Consider the following 22,926-nt stretch of genomic DNA (forward strand, 5'->3'; position numbering starts at 1 on the left):
GATTCTCAGCATTTATTTAATTAAGAGGGATCCTCACATTTTGTTAATGTGATTTGTGCTTAATCTAGGATGTCTCTAAACTATCCAGCAACACTAACGTATTACACTAACTAAACACTAACGAGTTTTACTGAAGATAGGAAACGCCAATGTTCTTTCACACCTGACCGCCACGGATCACCTGTTTACCAGCAGGTTTTAAGAAATCCTGTGCACTTGTTTCTTGCAGAGAAACATTTAGGCGAACTGGAAATGTTCAGCGTGTTGCAAAAACTGTTGCTCTCCAACGCAGAGGTAAAGTTGTCTTGTTTACTTTTAGTCAACAGTTATGCAAAGATGGTGCACACAATCCAAACAGTTAGTTGGCATCTCGGTTCGCAACATTTGGAATGCTGACTTGTGAAATAGTTTGGATGGGGTTATTTGGGGGTTTTTTAATCAATCGATCATTTGCTGAATCATGAATTCTTTTCATCTCTGTCTATGGAATCTGTTTACAGATTGAGAAAGACTAGTAAACCAGTTCTTTATGTTCTTCTACTGGTGCTCACAGGCCCATGTAATATTGTATGACTGTGGCCATACCCCACTGACGCCAAGTTGGATTTCACTGGATTCCAGGAATCAGCATTTTTTGTGCCAAGCACAAACATCTGGGGCACAGGCTCTGTCTCAGGTATAAATATGCCCTGGTTCCAAAATGCAGCACTCGAGAGGAGAGCTTATCCTTGAGAAGATGAATGCTACCGACAAAACATGGTAAGTTGGAGTAATATCTAATATACTCTATGTAAAAGTTTTTTCAAAATTTTTCAACTATCTCTGCTCCTGCTTTCAAATATCTTAGAAAATATTATACATCTGCAGTAAAAATAGTCCTGTAATAACTTAAAACTAAAAACCTGTAGATAAAGTTTTATGCTCACGACAGGAGAGGTGAGTTTTAATAATTTTACTGACTAAACTGATAATAATCCAGTAACATTCAACTAACCAATATATCGACAGTTTTGTTGTTTCCATTGATCCTGATGATCAAAAGCATCTTGTGATCTCGTTTGAAGGTTTTCGTTGACCGTTCTCCTTCTGGCTGCGTTGGCTTGTTTGGCTCAACCTGAAGCTGGGATGAAACGTTCTGAGTCAGGTAACACTTACTGACAAAAGCACACTACACTTTGACCTTATAGTGGCACTACAGGAAAGGTGGTCACATAGATAAAAGTTCTGTCAATGCATTGACTTCCTCACTTCATCTCAAATAATTAGAGGCCAACCACCCATACGTCCATTCAACATGTTTAAGACACCCACACTGCAGGTAAACTGCTCAAACCGATGCTTAACTTGAGGCTCAACTGCACTTTCATTGATCATAGATCAGACAGGAACTTTGAAGTCAGTAGGATCAAGATGGTATGAAAAAATGCTTTACTTCAATTATAAAAGGCATTTACTGCGGGGCAATGTTCCACAAGTTGTAGGTGTGTGTGATACGAATTTAAACTGTATCAACAGGATGACAATATCCTTCAAATGCAAAACAAAACATATATGTAAATGTATGTGTTGTGCCTCAGCCTCCAGTTTGTCGCCGCTGCGATCCAGGCGAACGGTTGGGGGAATGATGGCCCGTCGCGTCCCCTGGCAGGCCATGGTTTACCTCAATGAAAGCATGCTGGATGGAGGTTTTTCAGGAGGCGCTCTCGTCTCTGATCGCTGGATTTTGTCGTCTGGCAGGAGTCTATTTATCAGGAAGAGTCGAAGGGACATTAGCGGGAGTCATCCCCTCATTCCTAAAATATACCTGGGAATCTCCAATCGAAGATATGCCAATGAATCAAATGAGTACACCGTAGAGAAGGTGAGGAAGAAAAACGTTCAGCTTTTAGGTGTTTAGCCAACTTTGTTGAATCAATGCTTCATACTCTTGACAGCATAAAACGCACCAGTGCACCAAATCTGAATTCACCGACATGCTTCCTCTCCTGCAGGTTGTTCTCCACCCACGCTTCCAGAACCAGTCTGACTGGGACAATGACCTGGCTCTTATCAAGCTGAAGAAGCCTGTGGTCATAAATGATAAAGTGATACCCATTCCCCTGCCAGAGAGAGGCCAGGATATCACCAACATTCAGTCTGGGGTCATCACTGGTTGGGGCTTCGGGGCCAACCTAACCCCTGCTGAAATTCTCAGATACCTCACAGTCCCCCTGCTCAAGAGCTCTGATTGTAAGACGGCTTATGAGCATGATCCTCTCACGCCAAACGTAGACAACAACATGTTCTGCACCGAACAAACCAAGTATGAGGAAAATGTTTGCCTTGGTGATGCAGGAGGTGCTTTAGCTGTCAAAGATAAAGAAACTGGGGACATTTATGCAGCAGGGATCCTTTCCTATGACAAGGCTTGCAGAGTGAACAATTACGCAGTCTATATGAAGATTTCCTCATATTTGCCCTGGATCCACAGCGTTATGAGAGGAGACACGGAGAAGTCAGCTGGTCAGCGTGCTGATGTCATGTCGAAGTTTCAGTAGCGGGAATGTTAGAATCACGGCTGTGGTATTTGGTCCCTCTTCGATTACCATGTGACACAAACGTCATTGCATCAATTTGTGTATGCAAATGATGTATTTCTAAAACTTTGTTTTACATAATAAACACAAATTTCTCTCCAAAGAAAAGTGTCACCAGTTGTTTTTTGCACATGGTCAGAAAAGACAGCTCATGTTTTAGATGATGCAAGATTTAGCAGTCACAAAAAAAAACAACCTAAAGGATCTTTTTGCCTCATATGTTAATTTAAGTTAATTTATGAGACTCTGTTATTGATTTCAAACCACTGGCCCTTACACTCAAAGTATTAATTTTTCTGCTACTTTTAAATGTGAATTCATTACATGCATTGAAACAAACAAAACACAGAATCTCATCTATCTACATTTATTATTGTTCATCATCACCTGACAAAACAAAAACTGTCAGGCCACTTGAAAAGCTCAATATATAAGATATAAAAGATATAAAAATCTTATGGTCTTTGCAAAAGAGCCACACATCATCATCTCTACCCTTTACAAGTACTTCAAGTCAAGTCAAGCTATCACATTAGCGTTGGTATATTGTTCTGATATTTCTTATCGTAAAATTATGGAGGAAGCTCTTTTAAAGTAGAAACATGGGAGAAGATAGGATATAAATGTATATTTGAACAACATCATCTGACTGATCTTTGGACTGAATAAGGGCAGAATGAGGCTTTAAAGGTATTAATTCCACAAATAAATGGTATTCTCTACACACCCGTCTGCTGACGTGATCCTGCTGTGTACTCAGCTGCCAGATTATGTACTCTGTCCTCAGACGCTTCAGCTCCAGAATTAATATTTACTGTACTTGCAGTAGGACACACATACCCTATGCTTTTCACAAAGACATATTAAAACAGACAAGTTTCCACATCACCTGAAGACACCCCTGATTACCAGGGGTAGGATTTGTTGACCAAAGATAAACTTTGATCATAAATAAATTTCTTATCAAACATTAAACAGATATGATCACCAAACAGAATCAGGCACTGGGACAGACTGCCTTATTATTTATTCATTCTCTCCCTTTGTCCATCCGTCCATCCATCAGCTCCCTTTGTCCTTAAGTCAAAGTACTACACCTAGCTGAATAAGTGTAGATAGAGTGATAGACAGACAGACAGACAGACACAGACAGAAAGACAGACAGACAGACAGACAGACACACACACATACACGCACGCATGCACACACGCACGCACACACACACACACACACACACACACACACACACACACACATACACACACACACACACACACACACACAGATGGATAAATGGAAACCAAACCACATTGTGCCCTCTGCTGGTGATAATCTGAGAGGGATTCAATGTCATGCAAATGCCACAACTGTCACACCTTGTCATGTCCAAGGCACTCCTGCCTCCCACTACCCTCTGCTGTCTGAGCAATGTAAATTAACAGTTGTTAAGGTTGGTCAGAGATGACATGACTCAAAAAATGGATTACAAATTCAGATATTTGCAATTGGAGAAAATTAAAGAATGCATAAAAACACTCTGCATGCATGTAAATACGTTGTTGTGGTATTCTTCTACAATAGTCTTAAGTAAACCAGGAAGTATCAGTCAGTGAAGGTGTCTCAGATCAGACGTTTAGTTACCAGCAGCACACACTCTGAATATAGTTATTTAAATGTCATGGGAATAAAGTGCGTGTTCTGAAACTCTCAGCAACTTTGGAAAATGCTGGAAAAGTTATGTAACCCTTCCATAGGAGCGTGGAGAATCTATACTGATACGCCTCTGCATCACAACTTCCTGATAATTTTTCACTCGATATGTTTAAACTTTGGATGATCTCACTTTCTTCACATTGTGCTTTTGTGTCATTGTGATAAGTGAAGATTAAATGTGTATTTTTTTTAGCCCCCATGAACTGATGCAATTATCACTGACACCGTCCTCGCCCTTCGGTCTCCTTCCCCTCAGCTGAGTCTGAAGCTGGCTATATAGAGAGGTGAGAAGAGGCTTCTCACATGGATGAAATGTGTGATCAAGTGTGTGTCCAGCAAACTGATGGAATGCTACAAGTGTGTGTGTGTGTGTGTGTGTGTGTGTGTGTGTGTGTGTGTGTGTGTGTGTGTGTATTTTATTAGCAAATGATACAACAAATAAAGTTGGATTGGATTGGACAACAGCACAGCCGAGTCCTTGTCAACTTGATTATTCAGTGCATGCTTAACAAAAATCAAACAATCATAGACAGGAAAAGAAGCCATTAAAAATATTTAGAAAAAGTTGCGATGGATTTTTGTCATTCACGGAAAAAAGCGAAACACAGCATTCTTTAGTGTCCAGTTATTCAACTTCACAGACACACGGCTTCAGCTAGCTATTAATGGTTCTTATAGAAATTTTTTGTGTGTGAATTCTGTAGGGGAAGGTTTTCTGGGTCAAGGAGTTATCAGGGGGAAATATCAAATTATCACAGGACTGTAGTTGTTAGGTGGAATTGCATTATGGGAAACTGAGCTGTCTTGGTAGAGGTTCATGCTATCAAAAGCTAATTCATTTTTATTTTTGGGGGGAATTGACTATTCTTTTCTTCTCTTTTGGATTTTTTGCCCGATGTAAGCTCATATTCTGCTGTTTCACTTTCCTGCCTAAATTTTATTTCAGTTTCTTTCTTTTCTTGATTTGATTTGGAAATGTTTAGGCTGAATGGAACAGTGGACAGTAGAACAGTACTGATAGATTATAAATCCACAGTTAACAACAGGGAATATATCATCCGTAAATTGACTGAGTAAAATAGATGTATTTGATTAATATCCAATTATATCCATGTGCGTTATCCTAACTGGGAGTAAAAACCCTATGAAACAGAAATATAACAGTACAAAAACTTAACTGTCCACCCCTCTGTACTGTAATATTTAAAGATATAGGTCCATTCTGACCTACCATCAGTCACATGACCATCATCATGCCTACCATCAATTAGATGACACCTCAAAGCCTGTGAGAATTAACACTTCTAACCAAGCTGATGCCTTTCCTGGAAATGTCAGGGTTCATACAGTTCTTACACACGCTGAAAAGTGTTCAGTACACATCATACAATGCGTACATCTGAACACACACACACACACACACACACACACACACACACACACACACACACACACACACATGCATGGGATATGGTGCGTGACAACACCTTCGTGAAGTGAGAAGATGCTCACGGACTACTCTTCCCTCTGGACAAGTTGCTTATTGATGAAACATTTGACCGGTCCTTTCGTTTTACTTGCTTTCCCTTCGTAGTGAAGCATCACCGACAACATACTGTGATTCTTCAGACTCCATTAAATTTCTATTATCAAGTCATTTTCTGCATGTAAGCAGGATTTATGAAGCTAGTTTCATTTCGGAAACTATTTATTTTAGTTTCTTAATCTCATCTGAATCTTAAACTTTCAATTCTGAGGGCCGGTCCTTCCTTTTGGATTCACAGATGTTTTTTAAGTATTGATTCTGCTTTGCTACTATATTTATAAATACTGACCTGTTGGCTTCCTTACTTAGAAACAAGGAGACAAATATGCTTCTTTAAATGCTATAAAAATATCAATCTGATGCAATATTTGAGGCTTTGTGTTGAAAGCAAGTAAAGACATGTGTGCAAAACAATCAAAAGAGCCATTGTGATTGACACAATAATGTTTCCCACATATTTGTACGTTTTTTCTCTATTATAAAGTGGGTAGTAATAAAAACAAAAATAAGAATTAAAGATGCTTTTTCTCTGTCCTTAGCTAACCTGTTCATTCCAGGAATTTAAAAATTCTTGAAGTGGGGTGATATTTAGAAGTAATTTAGCTCTTTTGGTTAAATGTTAGTAGGAATCTTCTAGGTTGTCCTATACTTTCCTGTTTTCCTGAGCACGAGTGTGACAATACTGAACACAACTACTATAGGAAACATTAATCAGTTGGGTCTGTCATAGGCCATTGGTTATTAAATTATGATTAATGTTGTTAGTTTAATAGGACGGCACAGTGGCACAGTAGGTAGTACTGTCGTCCCAAAGCAAGACCGTTCTGGGTTTGATTCCTTTCTTGTTGCATAGCTTGTTTATTTGGACACAAGTCTGAGTATTCTTATTGCGCTTGGAAAACCTGAGCCCAATGCTCAGCAGTTTACAGCTCAGTCATGGTTCCAGCTATCGAGATCCATGCAACTCAGTAATATCCATAGTAATGTACAGCAAAATGACTGTGGAAACTATTTGTATGGTGGGATTGAAGTTACAGGTTAATCTCATGACTATTTATGCCCACCATCAACCATGACCTCTGATGATGGACAAACATATTAACGTTTAAAGGGTAATGCCCTTCTAATAGCTATCTGGGTTCATAATTAACAACAAGGACTGCAGAGTTTCTGTACACCCACATGTAAATTCACACACACACACACACACACACACACACACACACACACACACACACACACACACACACACACACACACACACACACACACACACACACACACACACACACACACACACACACACACACACACACACACACACACACTTTTTTTCACAAAGACTGAAACCTTTCCCCTCTATTGTTGTGCTGGTTATGTAACCGTTGAGTATTAGCTTCTTTTTTCTTGATAATTATTCAACAGTGGTTCAGTAATGTCCAAAGGTCACTTAAGGTTTCTGAGATAATTGTAGTCATATTTTCTACTAAAACTGGATGGATGGATTACATAAGCACAGCAACAGACTACAACATGTTTCACAGCATCAGATGCACACATATGTGCACACCACACATGCTTGTTACACGAATGTTGTGTAATTATCTTTGCTTTTCCTACATATCAGCACCCAGCAGGGCCACTTATTTTGTACATACACAAAAATGCACTGGCCTTGATCATTTAATTAGGAATTCATCAAATCTTTTTTTTTTGTCTAAAAAGTCCCACTTAATTGTGTAAAGAGGCTGCTTATCTTAGCTTTGCTCATCATGATTCTATATCTTATACTTCCCATACAAACTCTGACGGCCAGTCCTTCATCTTCGATACACAGAATCTTCTGAAGTATTAATTCTGCTCCTCTGTGAACATGTTCTTCCAGTCTACGATTTTACCTGAAAGGAAGGAAAGGAACAGGGAGGCACAAATGAAGACCTTTAAGGATAGACAGAAAAAGTGAACGGTGACAATCCATATGAATAACATTATAGTGTAATTAAAACATGAAGAACCAAACGGATGACACCCTTGTACTGTGAACCGCTGCCACCACATCTGTATTATGCAATAAAGATCTATGGTTTGGAACGGAACCCCACCTTTTCTCATGAATGAGCCTTTCCTGTGGTTCAGTACTTCTTCAGTGATGAGGGTGTAGTTCACCATCTTGTTTTCCTTTATGACACTGAAGCTACTGTGTTTGACACAGTTGTTGACCTTGTCCTCCTCTAGGGGACATTGTAGGAAAGAACTCAGCCTCTTAATGACACCATGAGGTCCTGACAGAAGAAGACAGTCATTACCATTAAAGCCATCAGGAGTTAAAATTGGGATGGCAGCACTGCAATGACTGTTGCAAATGAACAATGTCTTTAAGGCAAGAATAATGAAGACATACCTGTGAAATTTTTGCAGACAGTCCTTGAACTAAGATGTCAATAGGAACTAGACATTTGTATTTGCCTGTTTATAAATAAACATACAGTATAAAGAAAGATTGATTCTCATTTACCCGCCAAAACTCTTCATTGGGTTTCTGCTCACGTAAATCACCTATGATGGGACACAAGAGTATATATGTCACAATTTTTTGCTATAAAAACACTGATAAGACTCTAAGCTGGTCATTATATTATATGAACACATAACATACATAATCAGCTTCCGTCTGAATTTCGTTTCCTTGAAGATTTTAAACCACAACATTCAAAAAAAGACCTTCTCTTCACTAGACTACATACATATTGGTGACACTGTCTGTACATTACCTCATTATAGTCTTACTTTACGTAATAAACTTATATCCAGCTACAGTGCGCCCTCATTCTTTGCGGTTAATGCATTTCAGGAACCACACGCAATTGAGTAATCCACGATACAGATCGCGATCTATTTATCTTATTATTTACGGTAATTTAAACGTTTATGAATCCTCCCCATACTGATATTAAACCACCTTCTATCTGCATTACCCTTTTCCACACTCTGATAGACTGTTTAAAGCACTTTTGTGTCTCAAGAAAGTCTGAGACTTACGGAACAGAGTACACTTCTGGATGCCGTCAGCCAATAGAACGCGCATACGCCATACGGTATCGCGTGACCGCCTACTAAAAATCCGCGATGAGGTGGAGTTACAATCGTTGATGGGCGAATACGCAAGGGGCACTGTATATATTGGTCAGGACTGATTTGTGTTTCTCTACAGACAGATATTGGCCCGAATATAAGACGACCCTGATTATAAGACGACCCCCTCTTTTTCAAGACTCAAGTTTGAAAAAAAGACTTTCTGAACACCAAATTTAATTTTTATACAGAATATAATTACAGTACATCTGAAACAAATGATTATAACAATATATTCGACGGAAAAAGCATGTTATTTTGCCTCATTCAAATCATGCAAAAACTGTCTATCACATCTTAATATCTGAACATAGTCGCTACGTTTCATCATTTTCTGTTATCTCTTCTCTTATTTTCTTCTCTTTTCTTTCTTACTGCTATTTTTTATTTTTCTTCGTTGTGACAGGGGTTCGCTTTGGCCTGGGGAGTTAAATTCAGCATTCGCTTTAAAGATCTGGCGCCATCTAGCGTTGTGAATGGGTATAATGTCTAGACCCCGAATGTCAGACGACCCCCACTTTTTCAGTCTTATTTCAATGCAAAAAACACTGTCTTATATTTGGGCCAATACGGTATATCTGTCGTCAAACCAATTCAACATGTAAATTTCACCTTGACTTTTGATCCCTGTAGGGCTGAGCTCAGCAGCTGATAAGGCAGGTGAGTGGTTAAGATTTGTGGGGTGGAAGAAGAGGCCTCCAATGCTTCTTTAAGATACATATGTTCTAGCCATGGAGTGCGAACCCACTTTGGGACCGTTTCAGTTGAGTATGAGTCCCATCTTCTAGTAATGAGAGTCCATGTGGTGCCTGTTGAATGAAAGAAATCATTGTTACTCAACACACCTCTTGGGTTAGTGACACTTAAAGACACTGTAGGTGTCATCTAATTTAATAAGTGTGTTCTTGTTTCGTACCTGATTTTGGGTACGTGACTATGATGATATCCGTGTCCTGAAATTGAAATGTCACAGCATGTTGCAAGGATTCTTGGGTGTGAAGGATTCCAGGAAACGTAAAACAATGAAACGTCTTCATGACATCTATCCTGGCTTTATATGTCATTGACAAATCTAGAAGTGCGCTTGTATCTGTCATTCTTTTTTTGCGTTGTCTTGATTTGCTTTCGTGATGAGTTTTTCCAACTGTTACTCTGTATGATGAAAGTCCAGTTTGCAGATGAACTAATATGACAGAATTCAAATGGAACTCAAACGTGTCAGTCAGTTTCCTGCTGCACTTGCCAATGATGATATCAAAATCTAGATGTCACCTGGCACCAAGTTTAAAGGAAAGAAACATTATATTTTGTATTGATCTTAAATATTTACTGTTTTTGCAGTAAATATTAGATTCCATTTCAGTCAGATAGCTTGTTTTAAAACATTTATTGGTATTACAGCAGCAGTACATATGACATTTCTGCTAGGATTGCATTGGTTTTCTTGGATGATTTTGAGGGACACTTTATGTTGTGACCTGTTACATCGACTGAAAACCCATCTCTTATATCATTCAACCATATGAGAGATGACTTATTCTTTCTTTGCTTCTGGTGACTCCTCTATATCTTAAACTTCCCAGACAATTCTGAGGGCCAATCCTTCATCTTGGACTCACAGAAGTGTTTGAAGTTTTCATTCTGCTCCTCTGTGAACTTATTTTTCCAGTCTTCAATCCTACCTGAAACATAGGATGGGAACAGGGAGTGAGGCACAAATAAAGACATTTAAGCAAAGGTGGAAAAGTGAATGGTCAGTAAGTATGTAAATGAGAACATAAGTACACGCTTGTCTTTATTTATCTTAAATCTGTTTTTAAAAATTTTTTTTTTATCTCTCATTGTTGATCGTGTTGAATTAAATCAACATGACTTGTAGGAAAGGCTTGAAGATGTGTTGTTTCTTATCTAAGAAGCTTCTTTAGTTCTGAACGGCTGGTGGGGAGATCCAAATATTAAACCCAGTCAGAGTGGTTGAGGGTCCTAATGAGAGTCATAATCGAGAGTCGTTGAAATCCAGACATATAGGTTTCAATTAATTTAATTAACAGATGGGTCTTTAACCCGGATTTAGATATACATTGAGTGTTTCATCTGATCTGAGTTTCCTGGGCATTTTTTCCCAGACATGTGGAGCATTGAAGCTGAATACAGCTTCTTCATGTCGAGTTCTGACTGCAGGAACTGATTAAAGACCAGATCCAGATGACCTGACGTTGACCTCTGGTTGTTTCATACTGAATCAAGTGATCACTTATGTATTTTGGTGCTAAACCATTCAGAGCTTTATAGACCAGCAACCTCTGAAGGTCAGGCAGTAAGGACCTCAAAACTGGACTGATGTGTTCCACTTTTCAGATCCTAGTGAGAACTCGAGATCTGAATGAGCTGCCGGAGTCTAACTGATTTTCTAGGTAGACCAGTAAAGATGCTGTTACAATAATCAACATGGATTAGTTTTTCCAGATTCTTCTGAGACATCAGATCTTTTATCCTTGTTCTTCATATGATAATAGGCTGAATTAGTGATTGCTTTAATGTGTTTCTCAAACTTTAGGTCTGAGTCTATCTCTACACCCAGATTTCTGGCCTGGTTAGTGGTTTGTAGGTGTTTGGACTGAAGCTCTGCAGCAAACTGCAGTCGTTTCGCTTTGGCTCCAAAAACATTCACCTCAGTTTTGTTTTTGTTAAGCTGAAGAAAGTTGAGGCACATCGAGTCATTAATCCCCTCAATGCATATACCAAGAGCATGATATACATTGTAATGTATTGTATATCTCTGTGTCATCTGAATATGGTAAGTATCAGTGGTGGGTGGTCAGGGCCAGAAAGGCCTTCTCTGCCGGTCTAACATAACCAGAAATCATGATAATCCATCCATCTTCCTCCGCTTATCCGGGGTCGGGTCGCGGGGGCAGCAGCTTAAGCAGGGAAGCCCAGACTTCCCTCTCCCTAGCCACTTCGTCCAGCTCCTCCGGGAGAATCCCAAGGCGTTCCCAGGCCAGCCGGGAGACATAATCTCTCCAGCGTGTCCTGGGTCATCCCCGGGGCCTCCTACCGGTAGGACGTGCCCGGAACACCTCACCAGGGAGGCATCCAGGAGGCATCCTAACCAGATGCCCCAGCCACCTCATCTGGCTCCTCTCGATCGACTCTGATTCTCTCCCGGATGACCGAACTTCTCACCCTATCTCTAAGGACACCCTGCGGAGGAAACTCATGTCGGCCGCTTGTATCCGGGATCTCGTTCTTTCGGTCACAACCCACAGCTCGTGACCATAGGTGAGGGCAGGAACATAGATCGACCGGTAAATCGAAAGCTTTGCCTTTCGGCTCAGCTCCTTCTTCACCACAATGGACCGATACAGAGTCCGCATCACTGCAGACGCTGCACCGATCCGCCTGTCGATCTCCCGTTCCATCGTATCCTCACTCATGAACAAGACCCCGAGACACTTTAACTCCTCCACTTGGGGCAGGATCTCATCCCCAACCCGGAGTTGGCACTCCACCCTTTTCCGACTGAGGACCATGGTCTCAGATTTGGATGTGCTGATTCTCATCCCAACCACTTCACACTCGGCTGTGAACCGCTCCAGTGAAAGTTGGAGATCACGACTTGATGAAGCCAACAGTACCATGTCATCTGCAAAAAGCAGAGACGCAATAGTGAGGCCACCAAACCGGACACCCTCAACGCCTTGGCTGCACCTAGAAATTCTGTCCATAAAAGTTATGAACAGAATCGGTGACAAAGGGCAGCCTTGGCGGAGTCCAACCCTCACTGGAAACGAATCCGACTTACTGCCGTTAATGCGGACCAAACTCTGACATCGGCCGTACAGGGACCAAACAGCCCTTATCAAGGGGTTCGGTAACCCAAACTCCTGAAGCATCCCCCACAGAACCCCCCGAGGAACACGGTCGAACGCCTTTTCCAAGTCCACAAAACACATGTAGACTGGTTGGGCGAACTCCCATGCCCCCTCAAGGACCCTGCAGAGGGTGTAGAGCTGGTCCACTGTTCCACGGCCAGGACGAAAACCACACTGCTCCTCCTGAATCCGAGATTCAACTTCCCGACGGACCTTCCTCTCCAGAACCCCTGAATAGACCTTGCCAGGGAGGCTGAGGAGTGTGACGCCCTGTAGGTTCCTGAATCCAACAATAATCAACACACCCTCCGGTCCCCCTTCTTAAAAAGGGGGAACACCACCCTCAGTCTGCCAATCCAGAGGCACTGTCCCTGACTTCCACGCGATGTTGCAGAGGCGTGTCAACCAGGACAGCCCCACAACATCCAGAGCCTTTAGGAACTCTGGGCGGATCTCATCCACCCCCGGGGCCCTGCCACCGAGGAGCTTTTTAACAACCTCGGTGACCTCAACCCCAGAGACAGGAGAGCTCATCTCAGAGAACCCAGACTCTGCTTCCTCATGGGAAGCCGTGTCGCCGGAATTGAGGAGGTCTTCGAAGTATTCTCCCCACTGAGTCACAACGTCCTGAGTTGAGGTCAGCAGCGCCCCATCCCACTATACACAGTGTTGATGCTGCACTGCTTCCCCTCCTGAGACGTCTGATGGTGGACCAGAATCTCCTCGAAGCCGTCAGGAAGTCGTCCTCCAAGGCCTCACTGAACTCCTCCCACGCCCGAGTTTTTGCCTCAGCAACCACCAAAGCTGCATTCTGCTTGGCCAGCTGGTACCCATCAGCTGCGTCAGGAGTCCCACAGGCCAAAAAGGCCCGATAGGACTCCTTCTTCAGCTTGACGGCATCCCTTACCGCCGATGTCCACCAGGTTCTGGGGTTGCCGCCACGACAGGCACCGACCACCTTACGGCCACAGCTGCGGTTGGCCGCTTCGACAATGGAGGCGCAGAACATGGTCCACTCAGACTCAATGTCCCCCACCTCCCCCAGAACATGGGTGAAGTTCTGCAGGAGGTGGGAGTTGAAACTTCTTCTGACAGGGGATTCCTCCAGGCGTTCCCAGCAGACCCTCACAATAAGTTTAGGTTTGCCAGGTCGGACCGGCATCTTCCCCCACCATCGGAGCCAACACACCACCAGGTGGTGATCAGTCGACAGCTCCACCCGTCTCTTCACCCGAGTGTCCAGACATGTGGCCGCAAGTCCGATGACACGACCACAAAGTCGATCATCGAACTGCGGCCTAGGGTGTCCTGGTGCCAAGTGCACATATGGACACCCTTATGTACGAACATGGTGTTCATTATGGACAGTCCTTGACGAGCACAGAAGTCCAATAACTGAACACCACTCCGGTTGTGATCGGGGGGGCCGTTCCTCCCAATCACGCCCTTCCAGGTCTCACTGTCATTGCCCACGTGAGCATTGAAGTCCCCCAGCAGAACAATGGAGTCCCCAGTGGGAGCCCTCTCCAGCACCCCCTCCAAGGACTCCAAAAAGGGTGGGTACTCTGAACTGCCGTTTGGTGCATAAGCACAAACGACAGTCAGGACCCGTCGCCCCACCTGAAGGCAGAGGAAGGCTACCCTCTCGTCCACCGGGGTGAACCCCAACGTACAGGTGCCAAACCGGGGGGCTATGAGTATACCCACTCCTGCTCGGCGACTCTCACCATGGGCAACTCCAGAGTGGAAGAGAGTCGAACCCCTCTCGAGAGGACCAGTATCAGAGCCCAAGCTGTGTGTGGAGAGGTGACATTCCATGTCCCAAGAGCTAGCTTCTGTAGCCGGGGATCGGATTGCCAATGTCCCCGCCTTCGGCCACCGCCCAGCTAACAGTGCACCTGACCCCTATGACCCCTCCCATAGGTGGTGAGTCCATGGGAAGGGGGACCCACGTCGTCCTTTCGGGCTGGGCCCGACCGGGCCCCATGGGTGCAGGCCCGGCCACCAGGCGTTCGCCTTCGAGCCCCACCTCCAGGCCTGGCTCCAGAGGGGGGTCCTGGTGACCCACGTCCGGGTAAGGGAAAACGTGTTCCATTGTTCGTACTCATCATTAGGGGTTTCTGAGCCATCCTTTGTCTGGTCCCTCACCTAGGACTTGTTTGTCATGGGTGACCCTGCCAGCGGCACAAAGCCCCAGACAACTTAGTTCCTAGGATCATTGGGACACACAAACCCCTCCACCACGATACGGTGACGACTCAAGGAGGGGGAAATCATCTCCCTGCACTGTGAGTGAACAGAAACATATAGTTAATAGACAGATGCGAGATCACGAGTTTCCTGTTCTCCAAATACATTTTGAACCAGTTTAGTACAGGACCAGAGAGAACCACCCAGTTCTCCATTTGCTGAAGTAATATAATATGGTCATCTGCATCAAATGCTGCACTGAGATCTAGTAGAGTCAACTCTGACATTTTTCCACTATCTGTATTCAGACACAAATCATTAATCACTTTGGTCAGAGCAGTCTCAGTGCTGTGGTACTGTCTAAAACCTGACTGGAAGACATCATCACTGTTGTTTTGTCTTAAAAAGTAATTTAGCTGATGAAAAACAGCTTTTTCAATTATCTTATCTAGAAGGGGAAGATTTGACATTGGCTTGTAGTTGTTTATCTTTGTCTGTCTAGATTCTCCCTTTTTAGCAGAGGTTTAATGACAGCTGTTATAAGTGTCATTGGGTAAATACCCATCATTAAAGATGGACAGAGCACCTGACCTGAACCTGCTGTTGATGACCCAACAGCTTGCCTAATATTTGATCTGTTAAGAATTTTGGCAAGGTCATTGCAAGCCTTAGTGGAATAAAGTTCAGGTGCTATTGACACAGAAGGGCAAATAAGGCCCCAGCGCAATGATTTTTTTCTGGTAATGATGTCAGAAAAATATTAATTCCTTGTATTCCTCAGCTCTAAATTATAGTATTAAAGTTTATTTTTATAGATTTAAGATAAGATACGATAAAATAAGATAATCCTTTATTCGTGAGGTGAGGTAATTTTCAAATGTTATTTATTTTTCTAAATTTGCGCTCAGCTTTCCAACAGTCTTTCTTTTAATTTTTTACCAGTGGAATTTCTCTTCAGAGACTTTCTTCTTTCAGAGATAATCTTCACCTTAGTGGGAGCAATAGACTCCGTACAATTTAGCGTGTTAGCATTAATGCTAGTGACCAGCTCATTGACTGAGGCCCCTGACAGGGCAGGTGTTGGACACAACACCTGGTTACTGGTTTTCATACTGGTTTTTATTTAATGGGGTACTGAAAGAGTGCCTAATGATGGACAGGAGGCACAGATAGCACAAACCATGGAAACAAGCAGAGACAGAGTTCTTGCAGACTCGTGCAGCACATCATACTTCTGCAGATGGGATTCCATTTAAGTTACTGAGATATAGAAAGGTGCTTACAAAACTCAATGTCCTGAATGTTATACTAAATTGTACATGTGTTGTGTACAATTTAGTAAGACAGTCTAACTTGTGTGTCTACTGAGTCAAAGGCTGTGAGACACAACCAACAACAGAGTGAAGACTACACAGAGAGAGAGGAGTAAAAGTGCTCACCTGTCAAGTGAATGACACAGTGTCCATCGACCAGAACATGGCCACAAGGGAGAATCATGGTTTACAGAACCATTGACTATTGGTTTGAAAGTTGTATCTAGTACCTACCTTCTAAGCGATGGACGGAAGTCGACTGCTGACATGTTTCCCAAAAGACGCATTAACACACATTACCAAAAAAAGGCACTAGCACACATTACAGTTAATAATAAGATAGTGTTTGATGGACTAAAGATGACTGAGGAGCACATATTCAGTTGGAACCTGAACCAGAATGTAGGCGGACTGAGTGAGAAATCCACCCTGGTGGTTAGCAGAGTTTATGAACTATGGAATACTGATGACTGATGAAAAAAAACCTCTTTTGTTTTGTATGTGAAAATGAGATTGCGATGTACTAAGCTTTTAGTGGTGAAGTCAAAAAATGTTTGTTTCAAGGTAGCCTAGTTACATTTATAAACTATTTTCACATTCTATGCTGCAAGAGTAATGTTCTACTATGTGACAAGTTACATCACATGATTTGTCATTGTGGTTGCTACTATAAGAACCTGTTGTGGTTAATGAGTTATGCACTGCAATTTGAAAGGTTTTAGTAGACCTTAATGTGTTACGTTTATTGATGTACTTTGTCCTTACGAATGTCTCTCTGCTTCTGCTTTACTTTTATACAATACCACTCGTCCCTTTTGGGTATTCTGGTGACTTTAACATCCAGTTCGAGCATCTACAGGTTTTCACTGTGTTCTGTATGTGTTCCTTCTCCTTCCCATCTGGTGTTGAGAGTACATTGTGTGCTGGTCTAGGATCCTGATGAGTCCTACTTCATGTAGCAAAGGGTACTGGGAGTTAAACTGTTGATATTGGTCTGCCTAAGGTGGGTTTCATGTGCGCATATATGCTAAGGGTCCCATTCCAACCAATCCACTCCGCAATTCATCAAATGTCAGATTTGACTCAACAACCTCCACAACTCCCACTGATTAAATATACAGTATAAAGAATTTTCCATCAGGTGTTCAAAACTGAGGAAGCTCTTTGAAAGAGAGGTGAAACATCTTTAAACGTTTTCTGAGTTCACTTAATACTTTGAACCAGACAACTGACTGACTACAAAGAGATGATCATGAAAGGTCCATGATATGTGTTGTGATGAAAATAATGCCAATCTTGCAAACAGAACCCCACCTTTTCTCATGAACGAGCCTTTGTTCTGGTCCAGTAAGTATTCAGGGAGAAGGGTGTAGTTCACCATCTTGTTTTCCTTCATGACACTGAAGCTGCTGTGTTTGACACAATTGTTGACCTCGTCATCCTCTAGGGGACATTGTAGGAAAGAGCTCAGCCTTTTGACGGAACTATGAGGGGCCTGACAGAAGAAGACAGTCATCATCATTAAAATCATGACAAATCATCAAGAATTCAAATTTCTATTTTCATACCACAATGACTTACAAGTGAGCAAAGTCTTATAGTCAATTATAAAGAAGACATGCCTGTAAAATAGCTGCTAATGGTCCTTGTGATTGCTGCTATTAATGGACACTTAGAATATAAATTGATTAATTAATTATCCCTTACCAGCCACAACTCTTCATAGGTAATATGAATCAGATTGATCGCTGTCTGACTTGTCCAGCCTTTAACATGGTCAAACCAGGATCCAGCCACCACTAAATAGTTTGCATAAAGAGATAGTGAATTGTACATTTCCTCAAATTATACTTTATCTGTAGAGTTGATCAGATTTTTTCCCACTCCTTTACTCACCTTTACCCTCCAGGAATTGATGTAAAAACTCTTGAAATGTGTTGATGCTGGGAAGGAATGTAGCTATGTTACCAAAATGGTAGTAGGATACTGCCACGTCTTTAGGGTTTCTGCTCACATATATTACCTGTGACAGAACACAGAGGAACGACATTGCAATGTGTGTTATAATTAAAACATTGTGATAAAATGTTAGACTGGTGGTCATTGTTTTATGTAAACTAAATACATAAACAAAATACTTTTCTTTTGGAAACAATTTCAATAAATAGAAACCTCTACAAAGACATTTGGAAAATTATGAAACGTACCACTGTCTTTTCTATTCTCATTTTCCTCCAACTTCTTCTTTTCCTTTCAGCTTGTCCCATTAGGAGTCTCCACAGCGTGTCATCCTTTCCCATGTCAGCGTATCCTCTGCATCCTCCTCTCTAACAGCAACTGTCCTCATGTCTTCCTCACTACGTCCATCCACTTTCTCTTTGGTCTTCCTCTTGCCCTCTTGCCTGATAGGTCCATCCTCCACACCGTTTTACCAATATACTTACCATCGCTCCTCTGGATGTGTCCAAACCATCAGTCTGTTTTCTCTAACTTTGTTTCCAAAACATATCACCTTGGTTGTTCCGCTGATGAACTAATTTCTGACCTTATCCAACCTGATCACTCCTGGGAGAACCTCAACATGTTAATTTCCTCTATCTCCAGCTTGGCTTCCTGTCTACTTTTCAGTGGCACTGTCTAATCCGTCTATCATGGCTGGCCTCACCACTGTCACTAATCCGTCCATCATGGCTGGCCTCACCAATGTCTCTAATCCGTCCATTTTAGCTGGCCACACCACTGTCTTCTAAACTCTGGCCTTCATTCTAGCAGAGACTCTTCTGTCAGATGAGACACCTGAGCCTTTCCTCTGCCTGTTCCAGCCTGCTGATCTGTTTCTTCACCTCCTTACCACACTCACCATATTAATTGAAAGTCCTCCACCTTCAAAATTCTTCTTTGTATAGTCTCACTCTTCTTTTTCCACTCCTCTCATTTATACAGAAATATTCTGTTTTACTTTGGCTAATCTTCACTCCTCTCCTCTACAAGGCACACTGCCACCTTTCATAATGTTTCTCCACCTGCTCCCTGCTTTCACTGTAGATCATACGGTCATTTGTGAACATATTGGTGTATGAGGATTCCAGTCTAACTTCATCTGTCAGCCTATCCATCACCACTGCAAACAGTAAAGGGCTCAGAGCTGATTCCTTATCAGTCCCACCTCTACCTTGAAGTCCTCTGTCACATTTGCAGAACACCACACCGCTGTTCTGCTGCCCTCGTATGTCCTGTACTATTCTAACCTAATTATCTGCCACTGCAGACTTCCTCATGCAGTACCACCATTCCTCTCTGGATACCCTCTCATAGGTTTTCTCTAGATCTACAAAGACACAATGGAACTCCTTCTGACCTTCTCGTCTCCATCAGCATCCTCAAGGCAAATAATGCCTCAGAAGATACTCTTCCTAGGCACGTAACCATATTGTTGCTCACAAATACTCACTTCTGTCCTGAGTCTAGTCTCTACTACTCTTTCCCACAGCTTCATTGTGTGACTCATCAAATTTATCTCTCTATAGTTCCTACAACTCTGCACATCACCCTTGTTCTTAAAAGTGGACATGGGCCCACTCTTCCTCCATTCCTCAGGCATCTCCTCACCCGATAGAATTCTGTTGAACGACTTGGTCGAAGACCTCTCCAGGATACTTCCATAGTTTCGCAGGAATGTCATCCAGATCAATTGCCTTCCCATTCTTCCCTTTTTTATTTATTTATTTTTATTTATTTTGCTGGTGATGGCGGCGCGTGCACACGCAGTAGCTCCTATCTCTCCCAATACAGTGTTTTTTTCGTGTTTTTTGTGTCTTGTCTCTCCGTGTGTTTTTCCATCTTTGTCACGTCCATCTTCGTCATGTCTATTTACCCCAAGGCGCTCATACTCCCGTGAGTTTCTGCTCGACATGCGCAGAACAACTTTTTTGGACTTCAGACCCAGCTGACGCGGAAGTGCTGCGTGAGTGCGGCCTGCTCAGGAGGCCTGCTCAACCACCGACCCCCACTCCTGCACCCAGCCCGCAGTGGAAGTGCCACAGGCAGAACATGCAGAAGCAGAAGCAGGGCAAGCGCAGAGGTAACCGGGCTAGGCTAGCGTCTAGCTCTCACCAGCCGGCTATCCCGACCATCACACTCAACAACATACGCTCTCTGGACAATAAACTAGACTACATCCGCCTGCTCCAATCGTCAACTAAGTCTGTGGATGAGTGTTGTGTCTTTGTATTTGTAGAAACATGGCTCACTGACAGCGTCTCGGACTGTGCCATTCAGCTGGACCGGCTAACATGCTACCGGGCTGACAGAGCGCTCGTCCCCCTGTGGCAGGGGACTCTGTGTTTACATCAGGGATGCTTGGTGCCGCAACACTGCTGTGGTTTGCACACACTGCTCTCCTCTGGTGGAGCTTATGATCATCAGATGCTGGCCATTTTACCTGCCCCGGGAGTTTTCTGCCATATTGCTGGTGGCAGTATACATCCCTCCCACCTCCAGTAACAACAGGAGTGAGGTATTGAACGATCTCTACCATCTCATCAGTGATCAGCAGACAGCCCACCCAGGTACTTTAAGCATGCAAACCCCAAGAGTGTGTTTCCAAAATTATATAAACATATCAACTTTGCCGCCAGAGGAGCTAACATCCTGGACAATGTCTACACAACACATAAAGATGCGTACAATCCCGTGCCCTCTCCCACCTTGGGGCGTCAGACCACACCACTGTTATGCTAACGCCCGCATACAGACCGCTCGTGAGAGCCATCAAACCTGTGAAAAGGCAGATACAGGTGTGGCCTGATGGGTTGATCTGAGGCACTCCGGGACTGCTTCTCAACCACAGACTGGAGTGTATTCAAATCGCAGCCACCCACTACAACACCACAGACCTCCAAGAGTACACGGAGACCGTCACTGCATGGATGATGTCACGGTCACCAGAACAATCTCCGTTCGAGCCAACCAAAAGCCATGACTGACAGGGGAAGTCCACAGGCTCCTGAGGGCATGGAACAGGGCCTTCAGAGTTGGGGACGAGGTGGGCCTAGGGACAGCGAGGGCCAACCTGTCACGAGGCATCCGAGTGGTCAAGAGATAGTACTCCAAGAGGATTGCCACCCACTTCAGCGACAGCAGAGACACCAGGAACCTGTGGCGTGAGATTCAGTCCATTACGGACTACAAGACCCTTCTGCAGTCCTGCGACAGCTCCACCACTCTGCTGAACCAGCTGAATGACTTCTTTGCACGCTTTGAGGCAGACAACAGCATCCTGGCACAGAAGAGTCCACCCCCTCCTGGCGACCAGGCGTTGACGCTTTCTCCGGACAGCGTGAGGCAAGTCCTCAGAAGGACCAATGCCCAAAAAGCCCCAGGTCCTGACAGCCTTCCTGGCCGTATCCTGAGAGACTGTGCTGATGAGGTCACAGATGTCTTCACAGACATCTTCAACATCTCCCTGACCCAGGCTGTTGTCCCCACCTGCCTCAAAGCCACCACCATCATCCCAGTCACGAAGAAGTCACCCCGATCTGGCTTCAATGACTACCGCCCAGTTGCACTCACTCCCATCCTCATGAAGTGCTTCGAGCAGCTAGTCATGCACTGCATCAGTTTGCTTACCAGTCCAACCGCTCGACTGATTACGCCATCTCCATTGCCCTACATTCAACCCTCACCCACCTGGAGACTAAAGACTCTTACACTAGAATGCTGTTTATCGACTTCAGCTCAGCATTCAACACAATCATCCCCCAGCAGCTCATCCACAAACTGGACCAGCTCGGACTCAACATCTCCACATGCAACTGGCTGCTGGACTTCCTGACAGGGAGACCACAGGCAGTTCGAGTTGGTAACAACACCTCCAGCACCATCACGCTGAACACGGGAGCCCCCCAAAGATGCGTATTGAGCCCCCTCCTCTTCACTCTGCCAACCCATGACTGTACACTGACTTCCAACTCCAACCTCTTCATCAAGTTTGCAGACGACACAACTGTAGTGGGTCTCATCAAAAACATTGATGAGACAGCCTACAGAAATGAGGTGAGCCGCCTGGCTATGTGGTACAAGGACAACAATCTCCATCTGAATGTGGAGAAGACAAAGGAGATTGTTGTGGACTTCAGGAGAACACACACTCAGCATGCTGCACTAACCACCAATGGTGCTGCAGTGGAAAAGGTCAACAGCACCAAGTTCCTGGGTGTGCACATCTCCGAGGACCTGTCCTGGGACCGCAACACCGCATTGCCTCCACAAACTGAGGAGAGCGAGAGCCCAACTCCCAATCATGCTCACCTTCTACAGAGGCACCATTGAGAGCATCTTAACCAGCTGCATCACCATGTGGTACGGCGCCTGCACCGTTTCTTGCCGTAAGACCCTGCAGTGCATCGTGAAAGCAGCTGAAAAGATCACTGGTGTCTCTCTCCCTTCCCTCATAGACATTTACAACACCCGCCTCACCCGCAAAGCCATCAGCATTTCAGGTGATCCCTCTCACAGCCTTTTCAGCCTGTTGCCATCAGGTAGGAGACTGCGGGCCAGAACCAGCAGGCTCAAGGACTGTT

At 43.6% G+C, this 22,926-nt stretch overlaps 2 protein-coding genes across 2 annotated transcripts; one reads left to right on the forward strand and one right to left on the reverse strand.

The window, feature by feature from the left end:
• The first annotated feature begins 684 nt into the window (after positions 1 to 684).
• On the forward strand, positions 685 to 2,684 carry hp (haptoglobin). The gene is made up of 4 exons (XM_068317527.1): positions 685 to 759; positions 1,065 to 1,144; positions 1,578 to 1,861; positions 1,992 to 2,684. Exons 1-4 carry the CDS (start codon positions 701 to 703, stop codon positions 2,535 to 2,537), a joined length of 969 nt encoding a protein of 322 aa, XP_068173628.1. The 5' UTR covers positions 685 to 700; the 3' UTR covers positions 2,538 to 2,684.
• Positions 2,685 to 10,487: 7,803 nt separating this feature from the next.
• LOC137597845 (sulfotransferase 1C3-like) lies at positions 10,488 to 19,863 on the reverse strand. Its single transcript, XM_068318369.1, has 5 exons — positions 18,553 to 19,863; positions 18,242 to 18,368; positions 18,053 to 18,144; positions 17,660 to 17,840; positions 10,488 to 10,649 (listed from the first exon to the last, which is right to left on the reverse strand). Exons 1-5 carry the CDS (start codon positions 18,643 to 18,645, stop codon positions 10,531 to 10,533), a joined length of 612 nt encoding a protein of 203 aa, XP_068174470.1. The 5' UTR covers positions 18,646 to 19,863; the 3' UTR covers positions 10,488 to 10,530.
• Positions 19,864 to 22,926: the final 3,063 nt, after the last annotated feature.

The sequence above is a fragment of the Antennarius striatus genome, chromosome 1 (assembly GCF_040054535.1).
Source record: "Antennarius striatus isolate MH-2024 chromosome 1, ASM4005453v1, whole genome shotgun sequence".
Classification (NCBI taxonomy): Eukaryota; Metazoa; Chordata; class Actinopteri; order Lophiiformes; family Antennariidae; genus Antennarius; species Antennarius striatus.

Coding starts and splice junctions, on each gene's coding strand:
- hp (XM_068317527.1), top strand. CDS start 701: ATGCAGCACTCGAGAGGAGAGCTTATCCTTGAGAAGATGAATGCTACC. Junction 760..1,064: donor AATGCTACCGACAAAACATG/GTAAGTTGGAGT, acceptor TCTCGTTTGAAG/GTTTTCGTTGACCGTTCTCC. Junction 1,145..1,577: donor GATGAAACGTTCTGAGTCAG/GTAACACTTACT, acceptor GTTGTGCCTCAG/CCTCCAGTTTGTCGCCGCTG.
- LOC137597845 (XM_068318369.1), bottom strand. CDS start 18,645: ATGGGAAAGGATGACACGCTGTGGAGACTCCTAATGGGACAAGCTGAA. Junction 17,841..18,052: donor CCTATGAAGAGTTGTGGCTG/GTAAGGGATAAT, acceptor TTCTTCTGTCAG/GCCCCTCATAGTTCCGTCAA. Junction 10,650..17,659: donor AGGCTCGTTCATGAGAAAAG/GTGGGGTTCTGT, acceptor CCTATGTTTCAG/GTAGGATTGAAGACTGGAAA.